Raw genomic sequence first — 22,467 nt, forward strand, 5'->3', positions numbered from 1 at the left:
GGAGCAGCTCTGTTCTTGTCGAATGCTTATGAAGGATCTTTTTTATGTTGTTCTTGGACACTGGTGTATTTGATATCTCGCAGAACTGCTTTGCTTTCCATTAGCAGCTCTAGAGCCAAGGAAGGCAATGTTTCGTTTAGATCCCATGCTACCATTTGAGTTGCCTGGCTGCAGAATGAATTTAAAATGCTTGTCGGTAATGCTAAGACTGTCTGTAATTGGTGTTCATTCTCTGTTAGCAAATACTCCTGAGGGGTAATATAATGGACTTTAAAGAAAATTACCTGTTCTGATCTGAAAAGTAAGATAGAATCTAGATCAGGAACATTCCTAATGTAGAAAAACTACTATGAAGGCTGTTGTCTGTGCAGTGTCTCCAGCTTTGTGCTTTCTCTAGTTCCAGCAGAAAGCAGCTTGCAGAAAGCCACTGGTAACCAGAGTCCAGCCATTAAACTACTCCCCAAATTCTGTTTTGTGAATTGTACAAGTGTTTTATTTTTACTGAGAAAGACAAAATAGATGGATCTTGGTCTATAGGTTTTGCACGCCCATGGACAGATAGGTTTCATTTCCTATTCCAACAAATAGTTGGGCATCTTACACTGAGTGGAGCAACGTCAGGAGGGGTCAGCTCCAGAGCGGCCCTTGGCACGGCCGTTGTGCACTTCTGACGGGGCCGGGAGGTGTGGGTCTGCGTATCTGTAGGTCGGTCCTTCCTCCTTAGTGCCAGGGGATACCAACTTCGAGGCAGAATATGCATTTTTTGTTGTGAAAGCTTAGCTAGGTGATCGATCTGCCTCACTTTGTCATTTCAGTGTAGTGTTAGAAGAGCTTTCTCTAAATACATATATTTTTTAATATGTATAATAATATATGTATATGTAAAGAGAGAGAGAACGTCAGATGCACTGTGTGTCAATACTCTGCGAATCATGCTTAAGGTAGATTCTAGTGCTGGACTTTTCTAGTCCTGGCTTTACCTGAGCTATCCAGTTGTCTTCCATTTCTAAGCTGACTTGGACAGTAGCTCACTTTTTCCGAGCACGTACAAACATCCTGACCAGAGATATTAGTAAAAGAGCAAAGATAATTCCGAACTAAAATTTGTCAGAAAAATGTACCTTTCTGCATAGAAAACGCTCCTGCTGCTTTAGTAACCTTTTAGAGAACGGACGTGGTGGGACTCAGAGCTTTTCAGTCTCCTCATGCTGCTGTTTGAATTTCAGCTCTTGAATTCGGAGTATGTGCTTACAAATATGTGACTCGGCTGTACTCTGCTAAAACTGATATAGAAGAAATGAGTTGGATTTAGTTTTTGGGGGGCAGATCTGCACAGTGACCTTTTCAGATCCTGACAAACAACTTTTTATTGTGGCGGAGGAGGGACGTGAATGGAGAGCTTTAGGAGCCGTAGTGAATATGGAGCCCGGGTTCTAGATGTTCATTTCTAATTACTTGTTTTAGTCTACAGACGAAGAGCTTCTTAACTGACAGCTAAGATTTTGGGTTTAATTTACTGCAAAATGGATGTTCAAAGAGCAGTTTGGATTTCTGTTTTACAGCTATGCAAGGAGTTTTTTGCAAGCTACTTGCGTAAGGAAGGGCTCAGAGCTTACAGATAGATCGCATTCTGCTTGCGAACATGAAGAATTCTACTTAAACGGAATGCACCTAATCTTCTCAAACCATTCTTAAAGGAGAATGTAAAACACCAAAAGTGATTAATCTGAAAATTAAACTATGCACTTGATAAATTCAATGTCTAAAACTCAAGATAACAAGTATGTATTAATTTAAAATAATTACATAAAAGTCAATGTCACTGTGTTTTCACTTTTCTTTCTGGTTCTAGGCAAAGTGCTTCATGGATTTCAAAGCTGGAGGTACATTATGTCACATTCTTGGTGCTGCTTACAAATATAAGAATGAACAGGGCTGGTAAGTTTTTATTTTTGGTTTATACACCTTTTGCATGAAATTAAGCACATGAAATGCCTATGCAAACTACTTCAAGTTTAATACTTTCTGGAGAATTTGGTAGGCAAGGGAGTTGGAGATGGGAAGAGGAAAGTTTTTTCCTGTTTTGTTGATGGTAGCTTTTTTAAGACACACGCCCACACTTCCAAATTTAAAGAGAAGCTGTCCGAGTTTAAGGTCTTGAGCCTGTAAGTTGGGAGCTAATTACAAGCTTGAGGCTTTTTTTTGCCGTTTATTTGCCGTATGACTGAGCAAATTAACCAGTATCTTAGAATCGCTGTTTCCCATCTATAAGATGTAAATCTTTGTTACTGTATTGAGTATAGGGTTTAGTTATAACAGGGGAAATATGAAGCATTGCATAGATACTAATAAAGGTCAAGTTTTCCATTGCTTCTCGACCTCCATAAATGGGGAGTCAGTAGCTAGAAACGCTGCTCATGTAGCTATCGACACTAGTATGAAAACTGTTCATGTGACATCCCAATAGTGTTGTGGCCTGTGTGTTTTTTGAAGTTATAATCCCCTTTCCAAGACAGCAGTAGCATGAATTAACTATATTTGAGAACATTGGAAAAAACCTGAGGATGAAAAGTTGGTAGATAAAAGTAAGCAGAGATTGTTCTTGTACGTGAATTTAAGTAGCATCTGATACGATGTTGTACAGATGTGTAACAGTATTCCTGGAGTTGACTGCTTGTCTTACACACAAGAGCAAATTAAAAGGCAAAAATAAAGTTGGTTTGGTGTGGTTTGTTATTTCTAGGAGTAGTTTATACTCCTATCAGCTAAATGGATATCTGAGGTGGATATATCAGGAAGCTGGTATGAGTAAACTGCTGCCAGGTGTTTCCTACTCCAATATTGCCAGCACCCAGGGCATGACACGTGCTCGGACTGTTCTGTGTGGCGTATCTTTCAGGAGTGTCTTGCTACCTCTTTGCCGTAAGATAAAGGAGCTAAATGGCTCCTACTTCATTAATATTGAAACATGGCATTGTTTTTCCAAACAAATTTAGTTTTCAGTCATTGCAATTTGTCAGCAAAACTCCGATACGTGATTGCCTCCTCTCCTCTCGCTCTCTTGCCGATTCCTCAAAACTAGCGTGGGTAGTGTCTTGTGTTTGTGCATGTGGGATGTAGAGGGAAGTAATACTTGAATTTAACTCTGAGGGTCAGATTTAGAGCTTGGAATGTATCCTTCACTGACTCAACCAAATAATATGTGGTGTTTTGCCTGAAATATGATTTTTTTTTTTTAATGGTATGCATTGTCGCTCTTGCTTAACCTGTTTGTGAATGATCTGTCTTATAGGAGAAGTACCTTTCCTCGTCATAATAGGTATGTCTGAAAAATGCACTTATCCAGTGCAGCTGGACATACCTTGTCTATCACTGCAATTCAAGTAGCTGTTTGTAAAGCCTGTCAGAGGGTATCAGTTAAACTAAGGACAGGAAGAATTAGTACTGCTATTTTATCTAACTGTGCAACTGAAAGTGCTATTTCTTAATATATTGACATGCTTCTCTTCAAGTCTGGGTTTCAAAAGCAGGCAAAAAATTGGGGGCATGTATAGCATTAAATGAATATGTAATGCAGATTTTGGGCAACCAAATGTAAAAAATTTTGGTCAAACTTGAATGCCTTAAGTATCTTTGTTTCATAGGTACTGAAGACTTTATTAGATGTCTAGGAAAATAGGTTAGTTTGTGTTTATTTGGCGTTTATCTTCCTTCACTTCCTTGAAACGATTACATTTGAGGAGTGTATGTTTTGCATACGGACTACGAAGCTGTCAATGGGTGAACACCGGAGATCTTGGCTCTTAAAATCCTATGTGTCATAGGTGTAAAATACCTTATTAAGTTGTGCTGTGCAGTGAACTGACAGACTGCTTGATGACTGGCCCTACTTCTAGAAGGCAGTGTAAACTTCTCAACACGCACAACGCTATTTAAAGAGGTCATAAATTTCTTTTAAAATCGAAAGACTATTTTAATAAATATGCCAGGATATTAGCTTTAAGTTGTTGGCCAGGTCCTTAGTGTGAGGAGAAGAGTCCCTAATACTGCTTTGGGAGAGAAGCCATCATTCACTGGTAGTGAATGTCTGTAGCGCTGCCCAACGCTACAGCGTATTTCCGCAGCACCGTAAGCAACTTCTTTTTGAAAATGCTGGAGAGCCTCAAGTGAAGAAGAACGTGGTGGTCTCAGCTGAAGTGTCTTTGTTTAATTTAGTAGTGCAATATTGATGTGATGCCATCTTGTGTGGTAATGGGTTTTGTGACTAAAAATCAATCTTGCTTTCATTTACCTTCATTGTATATTTATAAACTTTAAAAATTGATTTGATGTGTTACTGGAAACAAGCATGTGTTTAAAAGAAGCTGTCAGTAGATATGGGCACAGGGATAAATTCTTGTATTTTAAATTGGGGTGTTAACTTAAAGCATATCAGTCACTGCATGGTAATTATGTGCATGGCTTTTTCAGCGTGTTAAGTGTACAGGGAACTTCTTATTTTATATGCTGAAATCCCTTCTGCTGGTATTGCCACTCCTGAACACCAACTCAGCACTCCAGCTAAGAGCGTTTTCAGCCTCTGACAACAGCTTTTTCCAAAACTTGGGAGTGCACCAGGCAGTGTTTTACATCTGACCGTCAACCACCTGATTATCCAAACGTCCCATCGTGCTTTGGAAAAGGCTGAATCGTTAAGGGTCAGGCCCAAACGTGTTTCGGAGGCTCCTACGGCACTGCTCACCCTGGCTGGTGGTGATGAGCCCGTGCGATGGTGCTAGCGCAGGCGCCTGCGGGTGCTGAACTTGGCGAGGGACTGGTGTCAGTGCCGCTGTTGTCCCACCTCTCAGGTTCTTGGCGGTCGCCATTCAAATCCTTCATTTGAGTTGATTCACCCATGGCTTCTGAATATGTGTACAGTTCCGGTGGATACAGCAGAACACCTTTGGGGGCTCTTGTGGTTCTTCCCAGTAGAAAGTCTCAGATTTTGTGTTATCCGCCCCATTTCTGATATGCACTTACATCTGCATTGTTATTTCAAGAATTTTGATTGCTTTGTCAATGACGTAGCAAACTCTGAAGTACCAGAGTCCAATAGAGATGATCATGAAATGCTTACGTGGATCATGAGCTACCTATATGCTGTGTGTGGGGTGGCTTGTTCTCAAATAGAGAAGCAGTTTAGAAAATCTCAGGCAAATGAATTGCTGTGTTTTTCCTGGATTAGAATCTGGGACTGGTGGATGGTGCAACTAGAAGTAAGAGAAACGTGAGAGCTTGTTCATGAATTTTCTCATCTAGTTGTTGAAATCCATTGTGAGCATTTGATTATGTTTCTGTTTAATTATCCTTTGTGACTGTAGTGGAATGCACAACCCTGCTACAGGGTTTTGTTGGACAGTGTCAACCTTCATTTTTCCTAAACGCTTCAAGTCAGTTGCATTTTGTTGATTTGGTTCATTGTGATTTTTCTTGCTTGTGAGGGCTGCCAAGTGAAGCAAAAATATTTGTGATTGTGCTTTAAGTGTTCTTATGTAGCTACCATGATACACTGTTTTTTATGTGGAACGTGAAAGATTCTTGACTACTGAACGGAGGAGAGTTGAATTTGATATTTTTGAATAATTTTCCTTAACAGGCGGAGGTTTGACCTGCAGAATCCATCCCGAATGGATCGAAATGTGGAGATGTTCATGAACATTGAGAAAACACTAGTGCAGGCAAGAAATTCATATACAAAACTGTATGTGTTCACATGCTCAGGGGAAGGGATTCACAAACTTCTTATGTGCCTCAGTTATGACCCAGTGAAGAGTTTCGTCCTGGACTTCTGTAGGAATATTATACTCTTCCCTCCCTCTCTTACCCATTTTAGTCACAATTCCATGTTATCACTTGAAAACTTCAGAATTTTTTCATTGATATTCTGCGGATATGCGTAGGGTGAGGAAAAACCTGTTTGTAAGGTAGGAGAAAGCATCCTGGGTGTCTCCATCTTCCGGTGAAAGAAGCACCCTTAGGACTGAGCAACTAGTTCTGTAGACATCCATTCGATTGCTGACTTTCTTGAGACTTTCAGCTTGATACAAGTTTGACTTTTTTGAGGGTTAGGAACGTTTTAGACTTTCTCGCTTGCTTTATCAAACAGGTTACTTCCAGAAGAGAGCAGATAACAGCTGTATGGAATCTAATTTGAAGTTAATTTTTTTTAAACTGCTGTGTGTGAATAACAGAATCTTTTTTTCCCAAACTCTAAAACCGAGCTCAGTGTATGATATAGTCAAGACGTAACTTTCAGGTGCTTGTCAAAAATGGAAATAGGAGGGACAGCAAAAAGTAAAAATACTCTTATTATAAAAAAACCTATTGTCATTGTACAGTGGTTTCAGTCCATAATAGAATACATGTTTAAAATCCAAAATAAAATGAACGTGTACCTGCAGATATCATAGAAATGCATGAATCTGCATGTTAGTGCAACAGGAGAAATTCAGATTTGGAAGTTGACACACGGGGAACTTAAAGTCCCTTTCAAGTGAAGTCTTCCAGAGCCTGTCAAAAATTCTCTGACATCAGATACATGGTTTCCATTAAACGTGGTGTTGTGAAAGCAGGAACGTGAGAACAGCTATGTTGGGTCACGTTCCCTTTGTCTGTGATAATGTCTCTGACAGAGTTCACAGCAGATCTGCAGAGACCAGAAAGAAACCCAGGATAAGACTTTGGCGGGGAGGTGTGCGAAGGAAATATTGCTGTCGTGGGGGTTTGGGAGCTGGAGTTAGCGTGCCGTATCACGAGCTGATACGTGTTCCTTTTGAGCATTTTCAAGCATTGGTGATCTTAATAGGAATTTTTTTGATTTATGTCACGGGTGGCCTACTAATTTCTTATTTAACAACTTCTTCTCTCCACTAGAACAATTGTCTGAGCAGACCGACCATCTACCTCATTCCAGATATAGAATTGAAGCTGGCTAATAAATTGAAGGATATTGTCAAACGTCACCAGGTAACTGTTAAATAGCATCTCTTAAAACAAATGTTTTGCCAGTTGTAAGATAAAATGTATTTGCCTGACTTCAACATATCAGTTACATCTGGATCGTGTCTGGATTGTAACACAAGGCAGCAGCAGCAAGTCACTTCAGGCCAGAAGTCCACCGTTTGTAAAATGCCATTAGTAGTTACGCTGACACGGAGATTGAATCATAACTCTGTTCTGAAAGTAAATCTGAAATTGCCATTGCAGTGAAAAGTAGTTCTGGCGTCTCGGTGAGTTGGCTGCAGGCCCTAGCTGATTGAATGCTGAATACCTGCTTATATAGAGCAGAAGCTCCATTTGTCCGGATCTGAGACCAAAGAAGGTAGTGTGTAGTACAGCTGTTCTAGGTATGTGGGGACAGCAGAAGGAACCTTTAACCTTAAAATGATCGCTACCTTTTTTGCTGCATTTTACTTGCTTTTTTCTTGCTTGTGCTGAACAGGGCACAAGCAGCAACAGTCTCTTGCTTATTAGGTAGTCAGCATATTTCTGAGACAGTCAACATCTTGCCATTGTAATTTAATACACTAAATGATGAACTGAACAAGATTAATAGCTTCATTTCTTAAAAATGTAAACAGTCCTTTTGCTTGTCTTGAGAGAAATATCCTGGAATGTGAACTCTACATGGTCTGATAGCCTTTTGTGTTATGGTAATCCATGGCTGTGGCCAAAGTAAACTGCTGCTTTTCCAGATTAAATGTTTCCTGTGTTGTGATTATGAAGCATCGTCTCAACTTCAGTTGTATAATTTTTCACGAGTTACTCTTAATTACTCAGCTGATTCACGATGCTTGCTATTGCTTAAATTAGAGTTAATGATTCAATTTTCCTTTCATGAAGGAATTCTATGGTGAACTCAAAGCATGCTATATCCGTGAATGATTTAAGAGACTTCTAAAGCAGGCAGCTTTGTCTCTAAAGGGATGTGAAGAACTGAAAACGGAAATTGTCCCTAATTCTGCTTTTTGGGCTTTCTTCCTTTGCCCTACCTCTTGAGTTCTCATCTTGTATTTGTGTTGCTGCCTGTGCTTGCTCACTGTCTTGATTTTTTTTTTTAATACCTGTTGTTGTCATCTTCCCTCTACCCCATCCCTAGTGCCTGTAGCTCCCTCCTCTCTGGCCTTGCAGAGTCCTCGCTGCTCTGACTGCAGCCTGTGCGCAAGAGTTGCGTATCTCTTGGCCCAGCACAGTGCTAGTGTCATCTCTGCGCTTATAGAAAGAGGTGTCAGTGAGATGTTTGTTCTCTCTGCTGATGAAGATGCCATTGCTGTTTCTGGTAGTCACACTTTTTCTGATTGTCTTTATGAATATTGAGGATTCTTCTGAGATGAGCCAGAGTAATAATTTAGGAACTTGAAAGCAGGTAATGAGTGAGATTTAGCATTTCTATCTGCTTCAAGAAAAGTGTTTTGTTGGGAGGTAACTCTTCCATCTTGTTACATCTTTGGCTTCCAGTCACATTCAGTTTCAGAAGCAGGGAATAAGCCTTACAATCTGCTTACATCTTTCAGAAAGCTGTTTTAATGTTAAGTTATCCATCCCTTTGTTTTCAGTCAAGATAGCATCTAAGAGAGACTTCCTGTTCATCTATAGTGTATTGGGTTTTTAAAGCTCCATAGGAAATAGATGAAACTTACTGATCTGATTCACAAAGCTCAGATTAGATATCTAGAGAAGTGTCTTTAGCTTATGGGGAATGACGGGAGATTTCCGTTATTGTTCCTGAAACACTTTGCAGGTTCTTCATTCATGCCAGGGCTCTTTCCTTTCCCTTTGAACGCTCTTAAATTCTTCTTACTTTCCAGCTTTCTTTTTTGCTGTTGCTCAGAGCACCTCCTCTCCCTTTACCCAGTTCTATGAACTCTTGTTGGTGTAGGAGCTCTTGCCCTTCAGCTCCTGATATCAGAGTAGCCTCCAAATATTGCTAACATAATGCAATGCATCTTCATGCTTTTTTTAAAATTTTCCTCCTTTTGATGCTGACGGCTGTCTTCTAAATAAGTTGTTCGCATATTGTTGGCGGTAACCTATCCCATGTGCTCTTATGTCCTTTAAATAAATCTGTAAAATATTTATGGAATGAAAATTTTGAATAACATTTTCATACAAACTGTTCCAAAAGCTAACTCCTCTGCAGAAGAGTCTGCAGACTGTGAGTTTCTGCTGTCCTTGGAAATGACTCTTCATTTATGGAGACTGGAAGTGTCTCTGCAGCATGTGGGAGAATCCTTATTTTCTTGACTGGCCACACTAAGCAGTGTTATGTATTTATTTAACAGATATCTAATTACGTGGTCGAATTTTCTTGCATGATGATGTAGGTGCAATAGGAATATAATTGTGGCCTGTACCCACGTGTAGACAAATAGCTTTATGTACCACTGTTCATGGCATCTACATAAGCACGAGAAGTACATCTGTGGCTTTGCATGTTAAGAAAATGATGTCCTAAATCAGCAAGAAGAAAATATATTTTTGTGTTTGAATATTTGACAAACAATGGTATCATGTTAGTGTGTTTCTGATTTATTCCCTTTGTTCTACAATTTAGACTTTTTTGAAAGGATGAGTGTTTATGCTGTCTCTTGACATACAGCCTTTCCGGAATACTAAGGATGTTCTATTCGAGGCAGCCATTTCTAGTGAAGTTTCTCAGACTTCATCTTATGCAAATTGTCATATTTAGAAATTGTTTTGGACCAAAATGTATACTTAGTGGAAAAAAGTTACAGATGCTTTCTTACAAAATATTCACCAATAGGTTTGTATGAACTGATAGTTGACCAATTTACAGTGGGAATTGGGGCAGAAGGAACTGGGAGGAGGAAGGATTTCAGATGAAAAGAGCAAGAGGTGACAAAGTAGTTTGGCAGCAGTCTTAAAATAATTGCCTTTTTCTGGCACTTCTTAGAGGTGGCATTCTTCATAGTTGCACTGAAGTTAGCCTTGAATACTTCTAGGTTGCATGGGATGTGGGTGAAAAGAAGCAACCAAGAAGTTTGGGGTAATGTGTTGAAGGCTTCTCATGCGGTTTCTCCTTTTCTTCCACCTTTCCCACAGGGAACGGTAACTGAAGAGAAGTCAAAGGCTACCCACCATGTTTATCCAAGTCCTACCTCAACGGATGACGGTAAAGTTGCTTTCCAGTTTTTAAGTGGAAATGGTCTTGTAACTAAATTCTATTAGCAGTTACAGGAGCTTTCGCAGAGATGCGGTATGTTCCTAGCCTGCTCCTGAGAGCCACTTGAAAACTATTTTTAGGATTAACAACTCCAAATAAGTTGTAACATTCACATTTTTAGTTGATGCAACATTTTCAGATTAAGGTGCGTAACACTGAATACTCTTCCGTGATTGCATTGGAAATTGAGGTATTATTTATTGCTGAATGCAGATAGATGTTTTGTTTGGACCAAATAACTTGCAGGCTGAAGTGGAACAAAGCTAAGGGTGGGAAGAACTTAAAAAAGAAATTAAGTTAGTTTAAAAATTAAAAGGAAGGGTAGTGAAAGTAGGGGGCTTAAAACTAAAGCTTCCATTAATTTTTTTCTTGTTTTGCTTCTCTGGTGTCCCCCAGTGTGTAAATGTAGGTTAAAATGTTGAGTAAAACATTATTAGGAATCAAATAGATGTAGGAAAGGTAGCGTAGACGCTGAAGTAAACGAGAACCTAAAAACTTCCTGCCATGTTCTCGTCTTTCCAGGTGACAGGTTGGGAGTGCTGATAGGTATCATTGCATGTGGTTTGGCAAGGTGGATACAGTAACAAGTAGACCTGATAAGCTGAGACCGTTGGCTTTACTATGATGTGTAAAGTATATCATTTACTATGATATACTGCCTCTATATGAAGTACATAGGTTCCACAAAAGCAATTTAACAGCTGTATCCTTCAGCAAATAACAAAAAAATTGCTCTTCATTTTTTTTCATCTTAAATACGTTTAATTGTCTAGTGGATCGTTGTTGTCAAGTCTGAGCTTGACTGACATAAATTAGCTTTTTCTGATACGCCCTGGCATCTGATGGCCACTAGATGGAAGCGTTCACTTCTGTATAGGAACTGTCATGGCTTGTTTGTCCTCTGGTGCTCATCTCTGTTCTGTACTTCTGGTAATATCATGCCTAGCCACAGGTTTATATTTATTTTTAACCGCTTCAGGTTCTCAGAAGAGGGTTGAGCATAGCAGGTCCCATCTGTCTTGTAGTCAGTGAACATGCAGATGTGCTAGACAGAGCGCTCTCAACCACTGATTATACTAAGATGAGAAAACAGCCATGAATTCAAGCAGTGTAACTTCATACGGGTTCAGATCCTCAGGGTTTTAATCCTGCTCTGGGCCATATTCTCGATATTTGGGTTGCAGGGAGTAGGTCATTACATTGTGTCAGCTGTGCAGTTTAAAAGAAAAACCTTTAAAACACCAGTCAGCCTGAGCATATGCCTTACTGCAAAACCAGCAAAGTATTAGTCTTGCTTAGTAAGTCTGTATTAACTTGAAGTCATCATTAGCACCGCTGTGAAAGAAGAAGGTTGAAATCCAAGTTTGGTTAGACTCTTAGAAGTGTTTTGTTAAAATGTGTTTCACCACCACCCCCTGCCCTGACATTCTTCCTTCAAAGTTTTATTCCTTCAAAACACTGTTGTTTTTTTTAAATACCTGTTGAGAGTAGAATATAGTACTGGGAAGAGGGTCTTTTGAAATAAATGTAAATCAATAGAAGGAGTTAATGAGGGGATTCAAACGTCTAACAAGGACACAGAAAGACAGAGGGGAACTATTTACCACTTGACAAGAAAGCATTTTGGGAGAAGTTTAGTCTCCTTGGTTATACAGAGATTTAAAAAAAAAAAACCATGACAGACTGGAGCGTGTCTCTCTCTGTGTTATTTCTGCTGTCTTTACTGAATGTCCTTTTGGAGGATTTGCTCTGTCCCATTCTCAGTTCCAGGCCCACCTGGCCCAGGAGCTTGGGAGATGAGACAGGACAAGAGGAGCTGGCAGAGCATAGTGCTTCCGCCTGTCAGCCAGAAATGCCTCTTGCTTCTGTTGACAAACAGATGGAGTGTTTCAGGCCTCGCTGGATCTTAATTTGGAGTGTGTTAGGGTAGGAACATACGTGACCAGGGAAGGAAATGTAATAATTCTTAATATGATTTTACTAACATAACAACTGTGTTGTATGCAGGCAGAGCACATGCATGTTTAGACATGGCAAAGGTAATCACAGAATCGTATAGGTTGGAAAAGACCTTTAAGATCATCGAGTCCAACCATAAACCTAACACTGCCAAAACCACCACTACACCATGTCCCTGAGCACCTCATCCAAACGTCCTTTAAATACCTCCAGGGATGGCGACTCAACCACTTCCCTGGGCAGCCTGTTCCAATGCTTGATAACCCTCTCGGTGAAGAAAAATTTCCTAATATCCAGTCTAAACCTCCCTTGGCGCAACTTGAGGCCATTTCCTCTTGTCCTATCACTTGTTACTTGGGAGAAGAGACCGACCCCTACCTCTCTACAACCTCCTTTCAGGTAGTTGAAGAGAGCGATAAGGTCTCCCCTCAGCCTCCTTTTCTCCAGGCTAAACAGTCCCAGCTCCCTCAGCCGCTCCTCATAAGACTTCTGCTCCAGACAATGCAGGCACGTGTGTCACTGGCAGGCCAGGCCGTTGTAATTTCACTACAGTAGACTTTTATCAGAGATGATTGCAATAACTTTACTATGACTGACTATGGAAAAGCAAGATAGTGTTTAACGTGCTTTACCATCTGAATCTGATGCTAGATCTTTCCCCTTTGCAGATGAATGGTTGAGACCTGTGATGAAAAAAGACAAGCAGGTGCTGGTACACTGGGGATTTTTTCCAGACAGGTAAAGAAAGGTGGGGGAAGAAAGCACACCCCAAATCTTACTTATGTTTGTTGAAGGAAAAGTGTCGATTAAAACTTGCAAGTAGGAAAATCCATGTCCTCAAACAAGCCTCTCCTTTAGCTTACTGAGTCTTACCTCTCCTGATAGCAGTGCTCTGTGGTTATCAGTAGTGAACCTGCATGGGGAATGTCCCAGCGTGGGCTACAACTATCCTCTTTTCTTGTTCTGCAGAACATGACAGGCTCAGACCTATCTCATGCTGGCTCTTCTAAAAACTTAACCTTAATATACAGTACTGCATTCCTGTTGTTTTGATTCTAAATGGTTGTATGTTGCTGTTCGTATTATGAGACAAGCAGTGGTTGTCTTACGGAGTATAACCACACAGTAATTTAGCATTGCTACCATTTATCTCCATGTCCAAGGCTTGAAAAGGCTTAATCAGTGGTTGAAAACCAAAATATGCATACCCATTTGTGATACTGGCAGGTGGGTGAGGTTAGAAAAGGAGAGTCAATTTTTCTGCCGAGCCACTAGTAAGGTTGCAAATTGAACCAGACTTTCAAAGGGCGGAGTGAGCCTTTCCATCAAGTTAGTAAGACTTAAAGCCGAAAGGGAGAACTTCTGACCACCTAGTTGAACTTTCTTTGACAAAGAGAGATTTCACTCCATGGGTTGGGTTGCCTTTAGTCAAGTGCAAGTGATCCTTGAAAGCATGTATTTGAGAAAGCTGTCTTGGGTTGTTAGAAGATTTTAAAAGATAGTGTATGTGCTGTTAGTAACTTAAATGTATTTGTAATAACTGGTTTCTGAGTCCAGGTTATGGAAAACTGAAAAGATTGATAACCCAGCATTGACTTCTACTTAAATAACTTCTTCGGGGTACTAAAATCTGCTCTGCTGTGCCTGCACAGAATTCTCAGGAACCATATGCGTATTTCAGTGGAAGAGAGCAAACAACAATCACACTTAAGTTTCTTTCATCATACAGATGAAGAACCTTTAAATATTTTTACATTATATCATATCAGTAGTCAAGTTTGTGTTGACTCTGTGTGTGCGTATATGTATTTAGAAATATCAGTATAAACATAAGGACTGCTATATACACATCTTTTCTTCCATATGACTTATCCCAGTTGCTCGGTACATGCCTGGTGTTGATGACAAAGTATTTTGGCTTTTGCTGTTACTGAGTGCAGTTTCTTAGTGTTTATAAATAGGCTTTTGAGGGAATAGCATGTGGAAAAGTGAATGTAAATAATAAATGGATTCTACAGCAGTAGGGATTGAAGAAGAGGATGCATACTCCTAGGAATCCAGTATCTCTTGCTTTAAACTCATAAGAACAGAAACAAGTTAATTAACTTAATGCCAGGGTTTGAACAGGTGGCTCGGAAATGGCATTTATACCCCGGAATCTAGAGAGTAGATGTGCAATTTTAAGCTGGAGCTGGCTTCACTGAGATGGCTTTTAAATTCAGAAAGTTAAAAATGTGCATTAGATGCCTTGGAGCCCTCCCTTTTCAGTGTGTCCCATTGCTGTAGCAGAAACCAGTGATTATTCCTTTAACTGTTCATTGTGTTGAGAATACTTTAGTATTCCGTCCCAGCAATATCATTTGCACATGTCAAAATTGCTGAATAAATATTCCTGCTGGTGATCTTTCTGGATGAGCAGCTCAAGGGACCAATTTTGTTTTCTCTTGACTCCTCTCATTAGCTATGACACTTGGGTTCATGCCAATGAAATAGATGCTGAAATTGAGGATCCTCCAATTCCTGAAAAGCCATGGAAGGTAAGTCTCTCTTAAACAGTTTCCCAAAGTTACTGCATTGGTGTAGCTCATGCTCAGGTGCTACTAGATCATAGAATCATAGAATTGTTTAGGTTGGAAAAGACCTTTAAGATTGTTGAGTCCAACCATTAACCCAGCGCTGCCAAGCCCACCACTACACCATGTCCCTGAGCACCACGTCCACACAGCTTTTAAATACCTCCAGGGATGGTGACTCCACCACCTCTCTGGGCAGCCTGGTCCAATGCTTGACCACCCTTTCAGTGAAGATATTTTTCCTAATCTCCAATCTGAACCTCTCCTGACGCAACTTGAGGCCATTTCCTCTCATCCTGTCACTTGTTACCTGGGAGAAGAGACCGACCCCACCTCTCTACCCCCTCCTTTCAGGCAGTTGTAGGGAGCGATGAGGTCTCCCCTCAGCCTCCTTTTCTCCAGGCTGAACAACCCCAGGTCCCTCAGCCGCTCCCCATCAGCCTTGTGCTCCAGACCCTTCCCCAGCTCCGTTGCCCTTCTCTGGACACGCTCCAGCCCCTCAATGTCTCTCTTGTGGTGAGGGGCCCAACACTGAACACAGCATTGGAGGTGCGGCCTCACCAGTGCCGAGCACAGGGGCACGGTCACTGCCCTGCTCCTGCTGGCCACGCTATTGCTGATACAAGCCAGGATGCCGTTGGCTTTCTTGGCCACCTGGGCACACTGCTGGCTCATGTTCAGGCGGCTGTCGACCAACACCCCCAGGTCCTTTTCCTCCGGGCAGCTCTCCAGCCACTCTTCCCCACGCCTGTAGCGTTGCATGGGGTTGCTGTGGCCCAAGTGCAGGACCTGGCACTGAGCCTTGTTGAACCTCGTACAATTGGCCCCAGCCCATGGATCCAGCCTGTCCAGATCCCTCTGCAGAGCCTTCCTCCCCTCCAGCAGATCAACACCCAACTTGGTGTCATCTGCAGGTAGAGGTTGTAACGTGCTGCTGAGTAACAATGGCTGTATTTCCATATATATGGAAAAGCAGAGTGATATTTCTAGAGCTGTAGTGAAAATGTCTAAAACATTTCTTTGGTTTGGGGAGGAATGCTGTTGAAAAAATACTTTATTTTGTGGGTGAAAAGGGCAGACTTATGCATCCCTGATTAGTGCCAAAATTACCATGTTTATTTTGGCCTGACTTGAGGTGTTTTCTGTTAAGGGTAAGTCCTTCCCTTTCTGCTGAAGTGCAGCCATCTCTGGGATGAAACCTGACAACTCATTAGAAGGCATAATGGCATTATACAATGTTTAAGGAGAGGAAGTGGGGGACGTACCGTATCTTCATGATGTTTTTGGAAGAATATTGTTAGAGAAAAGAACTGTCAGGTTAGAAACCTGAGATTACCACACCTGTATTACAGGGCTTAAAACATACTTTGTGTGCAGAAAGTTCCTCTTTATAACATAGAAATGGCCAAAAAATATCAGGAGTTGGACAATACGGAAATTAAGAAGCTTCTTTAGGAGAACAAATCTGAATTTTTGAAGTCTGTGGTACAATTGAAATCTTGTCCGTTCTCTTTGAGTTATTGTAATGGCAACATTATTTCCAGCAGATTCAGCTGTTGGGATCAAAACAGAGCTGTGGTCCGGTTGACAGATTGTGTGTGGCCGTGGGCTCCCCCGTCCCCTGGTTTCACACTGCTACAGAAGCTCCTGAGTTTGTCTTGGCTCCCTACCACTGTAGATACCAGCTTCTGTATGCTCTTAGTACAGGGCACAGTTTAAGTTTCTTGATTTTACTAAAATCCTTGGCATTGCTAATGAATTGTAGAGTATGAATGCAACTGTCCCTAGAGTTAGAGCCAACATGGAAGTGAATGAGAAAACCAGTAGCTGTTTAAAGAACCCCTAAGGGTCATATCTCACCTTTCTTTATGGAAGGGTTCAATTTAACGGGAACTCTGCTCTTAACTGATGTCCTAATGACGCAAAAAGTCAGCGCTTCTCAATCTGTTGAACATGCAAGCACTCAAACCACCATCGGCATTATTTCAGTTCTCTACGTAATTAGTTTTCTTTCTACAGAAATGATTTGCCTTTCTGATTTAGCTCATTGCAAGTGAACAATACAGAACAGTTATAATCAAACAATAGTAAATAGTACTTTATTGTCCTTTTATTGGACTTACTCTTTTATACGTAACATGCAGTGCTGTTCTGTGTGTATGCTGTTGATCTGAACGGCAGAGTTAGAGCAGCTGAGGTCAGAAAATAAGTTGATGTCTGTTCAAACACTACTTATTCCAAGTAGTTACCTGTAAATAACTGAAACACGTGCTTTTTGTGTATAAATCATACTAAAGCTCAAGAATTTATTTTCAGCTATGTAAACTAGAACTTTATTTGAAGTTGGATATTTTAAGTCAAGATAGTCAATCTTTCCAAGATATGGCCAACTCTTCTTAATTTTTTTGGTCTTTTGTGGCACATCTGCTAGGGTGATCTGATTTTAGAAGAATTTAGAAGATTTTGATGGTAATTTTCAGCATCCAAAGTACACTCTTAATACAGAGCTGTTGTCCCAGCTGTGAGAACTGACCTCACACTTCAGAAGGCTTAAAAATGACTGAAGAGCAGACACGGTGTTCAGTAGACTTACGGGCATGTTCATCCTTTATTGTATTGCCTCAGGAAACCGTTATCTATTATGTGTAAAACCATTACGAGGTATTTGGACATTCAGACCCTGATAACAAAGCTGCAACTACTTCCTTCATCCTATGAGGTCTGTCATGGAGTTATTTTTTCAAAAAAACATCAGCTTGCCGATATCTCGTTCTGTTCTTCAGGTTCATGCCAAGTGGATTTTGGACACAGATATATTCAATGAATGGATGAATGAAGAGGATTATGAGGTAGATGAGAATAGGAAATCAGTGAGTTTTCGACAGAGAATCTCCATGAAAAATGAAGAGGTAGGTGGTTCTCTGCTGAATGGGTGACCTGTTGATATGTTAATATTCTTTATTTCTGCATGAGTCAAATTTTTGGGACTCAAAGTTGCTAAAATTAAGCTAGTTGAACAGTTTGAGGTGCCTATGATAACACAGTCTGGTTTAACTTTCTTCTCTGTATGTCCTTTATCCAGAAGTGTAAGTGTGCACTTTGAATTTTACTTTTTCCCCCTTCCTGAGGATGGTAAGAGATAGGACCCACTCTGTGCTTTCTCATAAATGAAGTCGGGGTGTGTTAAACAGCATCAGTTAATATTTGATTTCCGAATTCTGTGTAGTTGTTGAAAGTAATTTTTGTATCCCTCCCCACGCAGGAAGTTAGTGAGGACTCTGCAGGACTTCGTTTAACCTTGAGGCCAGGCTACTCACTCGGAAATCTCACCTGATGGATAGAGTGTATTAACAAGTCACACATTAGCATTGGAATCTTGCTCTGTTTTAAGAGCACAGTTTAGTACAGAGCCATTGCAGCATCTGGGGGATGGCTGTAGAAAATTTAGGGGTTTTCACTTTGACAGATGGAAGTATTCTGGAGCTGAATGTGGTGCATGATGTGATATTGAAACACTAAAAGCAGCAATAACTAGTATTTGGGATGAACTAACTACTTCACTTCTCTAACAGCCTGTACGTAGTCCGGAGAGGAGAGACAGGAAGGCGGCAGCAAGTACAAGGAAGAGAAAGCATTCTCCTTCTCCACCCCCCACTCCTGTGGAGTCAAGAAAAAAGACAGGGAAGAAAGGGTGAGTGTCTGAGTCCTGGAATTTGAGGTGAATTTTCTTGAAGAAATGCTTATGGGGAGATCTCTGTCACCTTTCACTTGTCTCACCTTAGATTAAAGTAGAATAATTATTTCTACAATAGACTTGAGTGCTTTTGCTTGTGCAGTATATGTAATTTCTTTACTCCTCTATAGAAATGCATTGCCTGCAGGTGGAGCAGAATCTAGTGCAAGTTGTCACGTTATCTGTGTCAGTGACGGGGTTCACGGCTGCATTGAGAGTAGAACTTACCAAATGAAAAGTTACTCGGCTGCTTCTAAAATAACTCAAACTAGTTCTGCTAGTGCAATCATGTAGTACATATACACTTTTTGAAGTCTAGCCCCATAAATTACTGCGTTTAATTGAGGAGTTTTTTCATCTACATAGCTGGGTATTTTAAAGTCCACTTCTCAAATGCAGCTTTAATAGAGTAGCATTTGTGGCCTACAGATTAGGTTTTTTTCCAGTGCTAGTTTGAGCTCTTAAAAAAAAAAAAAAGCCAATGTTATATCCAAATAAAAGCTTAATTATGGGGGTTTATGTGTGGATATGGAGGGGAGCACTTTTGAACTAAAAATTCAGGTCTTAATAGACCTGTTGGGCTCTAATAAGACAAAAATGGTAATTTGTCATCTGAGGTGAGAAGGATTTAGTTGACAATCTGAATTACTTTTTTGTTCCAAGTGTAAAGCCTGAGTTAGATTCTGTAAAAGAGGTGTGGGTGATTCTGCCTTTGTTCCCAAAATGGCTTCCTCGGTACACAGAATCCATGGCACAAGCCAGCCTGTTGCCTTAAATAAGGCGGCGTGCCTTGAAATGGTCTGTTGCCTCTTCTGCTCTGTGCAGCAGATGCCCATACTGCAACTTGAAAAAGGACAAGCGTAAGTGAGTCACTGCTCCCTTGAATCTCACCAGCACGCAAACGCTGCCAACATGCTGGAGACAGTTTGGGGTTGGAATCAAGATTTACATACAGTGGCGGTCTCCAGTCTTGAAACAGTGGAAAAGACTTTTTTTTTTTTTGAAACTTACTTCGTTTTAATAATACACAGAGAATATTTTTCACTAACTCCACCAGCACCACTTCCTACAGCATTCATGTTTTCCTAAGTGTTTTAAGCCAGTCCTTTAATCCTGATATCTGAAGAATAATGTCAAGATGAGAACATGACAGCTGCAGCTGGCAGAGAATTTGTGTATGATCTGTTTTAGACAAGCAGCCTTATATGGGAAAAGGAGAGGGCAGAAAGAAGAAGATGAGCAAGAAGATCTTACAAAGGACATGGAGGATCCCACACCAGTACCTAATATAGAAGAAGTGGTACTTCCCAAAAATGGTAAAATATGCTTACACTGGATTCTTTGAAATACTTTGTGTCCATGGGACCAGCTGATCTGTGCCCATCTAAATTTGTCTAGTCAGGGGTTTGAACGTGACAGCGGAGAAGGGCAGCATATTCACCTTCTTTTGGCTTTTTGGAATACGTTTACAAAGATCTACTTAAATGTTTAGTTTCACCTATTTTAGGATTGCTCACCCATTATACAGAGTTCATGTTCTGGGGGATGGAGTTTTCTGAAGGAAAATAATTGTATGCCAAATACTCGAGATAAGCACGTTAAATGAGTGGGAACTCTAGCAACATGCCAAATGCATTCAGTTCTTAAACCTTTTCAGAAAAGTGTTGATCTATGCAATACCTGTTCAGTAAAGATAAGTCAGAAAAATAATTCCTTCTATCAAGTCCTTGACACCAAACTATTTTGGGTGTCACACCATTTGGTTTTTACCTGATTTGAACTTGCACGTAAGAATTGTTACGTGTTGTACAGGTGGAAAAAGTACAGTACTTGGTCCACTGACTGCATGAATAGAAGTTGCTTTGTGTTCAGATGTGAAATTACAGAAAAATCAAACGAATGGTCTGTGGTACTCAAATGGCACTCTTTTGATGTGCCTCTCTCAAAAGAGATGAACTCTTTTGAACTGCAAAGGCATGACCAACAAAACTGTTGATTGATAAGATAGCAAAAGCATGCTAGACTTTGGTAATTGTATCTCGGCTGATGGTTACTCATCAGAGTTTCAATCTTGCTTACTTTTGTAGTGAACCCAAAGAAAGACAGTGAAAACACGCCTGTGAAAGGAGGAACAGTAGCAGACCTTGGTAAAACACACAACACCCTCCAGCACCCCCTCCCCTAAGTTTTATAGTAAAGTCTTGCTTGCAGGCCAACAGAGTAAATATTTTTAAATCTCTCTATTTTAAAAGGCATCTCTAATTCTACTCTTTTATTGAATTAATTCAGTTTTCATATGTATTTGAGTTGAAATGTATTGGCTCTTTTTCACTCACAAGGCTGTTCCCTTGTAGGCATCTTCTTCGTTTTTTTATGTGACACATAAGCTCTTTCCTGGCAGAATTTTTCTTTTCTTACTGGGAATCAAGGTGTATCACAGGTTCCCTGAGCTTTGCTAAGCCTTTGGCATAAGAGTTATAAACTAGCATCCCATATCCTATTATACAAGGCTACATCTAGGGCACTAGGCGGTAATTAGGTATGGATTCCTAAGTGTGGAAAAATTCTAATTATCCTTCCTCTGTATTCTTATCTATTCCCTTGTCTGGGATAGTTGAGTGCCTGCTTAAGGATGAGATTGCCTTAGTGATGTGTGGTCCACTTTGCTTTCCTCCTCACTTCCCTTCTAAAACAAATGAAATATTCTTTCCAGTTAAGCAATTGCATTGCTTGAAAGGCTTATGAGCAGACGCTTTTTATTAGTGTAATTCTCAATCCTTTTACTTTTCAGATGAACAGGATGAGGAGACAGTGGCAACTGGAGGAAAGGTAACAGCGGCCATTTATTACGAAGCTTGGTACAAACTGAGATCACAGAATCATAGAAAGATTTGGGTTGGAAGGGACCTTTCCAGGTCACCCAGTCCAACCCCCTGCCATGAGCAGGGACATCTTCAACTGGATCAGGTTGCTCAGAGCCCCGTCCAACCTGACCTTGAATGTGTCCAGGGTTGGGGCATCTCCCACCTCTCTGGGCAACCTGGGCCAGTGTTTCACCACCCTCAGCGTAAAAAATTTCTTCCTTAGATCTAGTCTGAATCTCCCCTCTTTCAGTTTAAAACCATTCCCCCTTGTCCTATCAAGATCTTAATCTCATCTTCAGTAACTTAGCCTGTAATGTTTTTCAAGTCATGCATAAGATTAAATTAGTCACTGATAGGAATGTTGTTTTGCTATTATAAAAAGTCTACAAATGCTGTGAGATTATTTTGTATTTTTAAATCTAGTATATTAAAAATGAGAATGAGGTAATTTTCAAAGAAGCATTTTTCAAAGAAGCAATTTTCAAAGAAGCAATTTTTCAATTTTCAAAGAAGCATTTTTCAGATGCAAGATTTTTCAAAGATTATGCTTTTTCTTCAGGTTTCACGACTAAATCTAAACCACAGATAGGCTTCCTGATCGTTTTAATAGAGTCATCAGGGTAGTTTCTGTATTTAATGGCATTGTTGGGGTGCCAGGCACTATTTTGAACAGCTTGCCTAGTATAAGATGGCTTGCCTGATCATGCAGGTAAGAAAAGATCACATCTGTGTTAGGTTCATACAGTTGCACTCCTGCACAGACACAGACGCTTGGATAGGTTATACACATAATTAAGAAAATCCGACTTTCTCTCCATACTGACGTATTTCCAGTTTTACCGTATTTCAGTTCATACGTCCAGTCTCTATATGTGTTTTCAGAAGTGCTCAAAAATCCTTTCTCATGTTTTAAAAGGGGGGAAGAAGACAACTCTAGGTATGCAAACCACTGACTCGCTAGTGAGCAACCTTTCTTTTAGGTTTTAGGCGCAGGTATCACACTAAGGAGCGGTGGGTTTAAGTATCTCTAGATACAGACACATGAACAGAAATCGCCAAAATATGATTCTTAGGTAACCGCTATTTTCCAAGTTAGGGAAACCAGCTCAGAAGGAA

At 40.4% G+C, this 22,467-nt stretch overlaps 1 protein-coding gene across 1 annotated transcript in view; it reads left to right on the plus strand.

The window, feature by feature from the left end:
• The window catches only part of SMARCC1 (SWI/SNF related BAF chromatin remodeling complex subunit C1), a 96,863-nt gene that overhangs the window by 12,187 nt on the left and 62,209 nt on the right, over positions 1 to 22,467 (plus strand). Inside the window, exons 3-13 of the mRNA XM_075492165.1 lie at positions 1,853 to 1,938; positions 5,636 to 5,717; positions 6,913 to 7,005; positions 10,102 to 10,171; positions 12,850 to 12,919; positions 14,643 to 14,718; positions 17,538 to 17,663; positions 18,327 to 18,445; positions 19,679 to 19,803; positions 20,575 to 20,634; positions 21,279 to 21,316. Of these exons, the coding sequence (XP_075348280.1) occupies positions 1,853 to 1,938; positions 5,636 to 5,717; positions 6,913 to 7,005; positions 10,102 to 10,171; positions 12,850 to 12,919; positions 14,643 to 14,718; positions 17,538 to 17,663; positions 18,327 to 18,445; positions 19,679 to 19,803; positions 20,575 to 20,634; positions 21,279 to 21,316 (945 nt within the window). The remainder of the gene's footprint in view (positions 1 to 1,852; positions 1,939 to 5,635; positions 5,718 to 6,912; positions 7,006 to 10,101; positions 10,172 to 12,849; positions 12,920 to 14,642; positions 14,719 to 17,537; positions 17,664 to 18,326; positions 18,446 to 19,678; positions 19,804 to 20,574; positions 20,635 to 21,278; positions 21,317 to 22,467) is intronic.

The sequence above is a fragment of the Mycteria americana genome, chromosome 2 (assembly GCF_035582795.1).
Source record: "Mycteria americana isolate JAX WOST 10 ecotype Jacksonville Zoo and Gardens chromosome 2, USCA_MyAme_1.0, whole genome shotgun sequence".
Lineage (NCBI taxonomy): Eukaryota > Metazoa > Chordata > Aves > Ciconiiformes > Ciconiidae > Mycteria > Mycteria americana.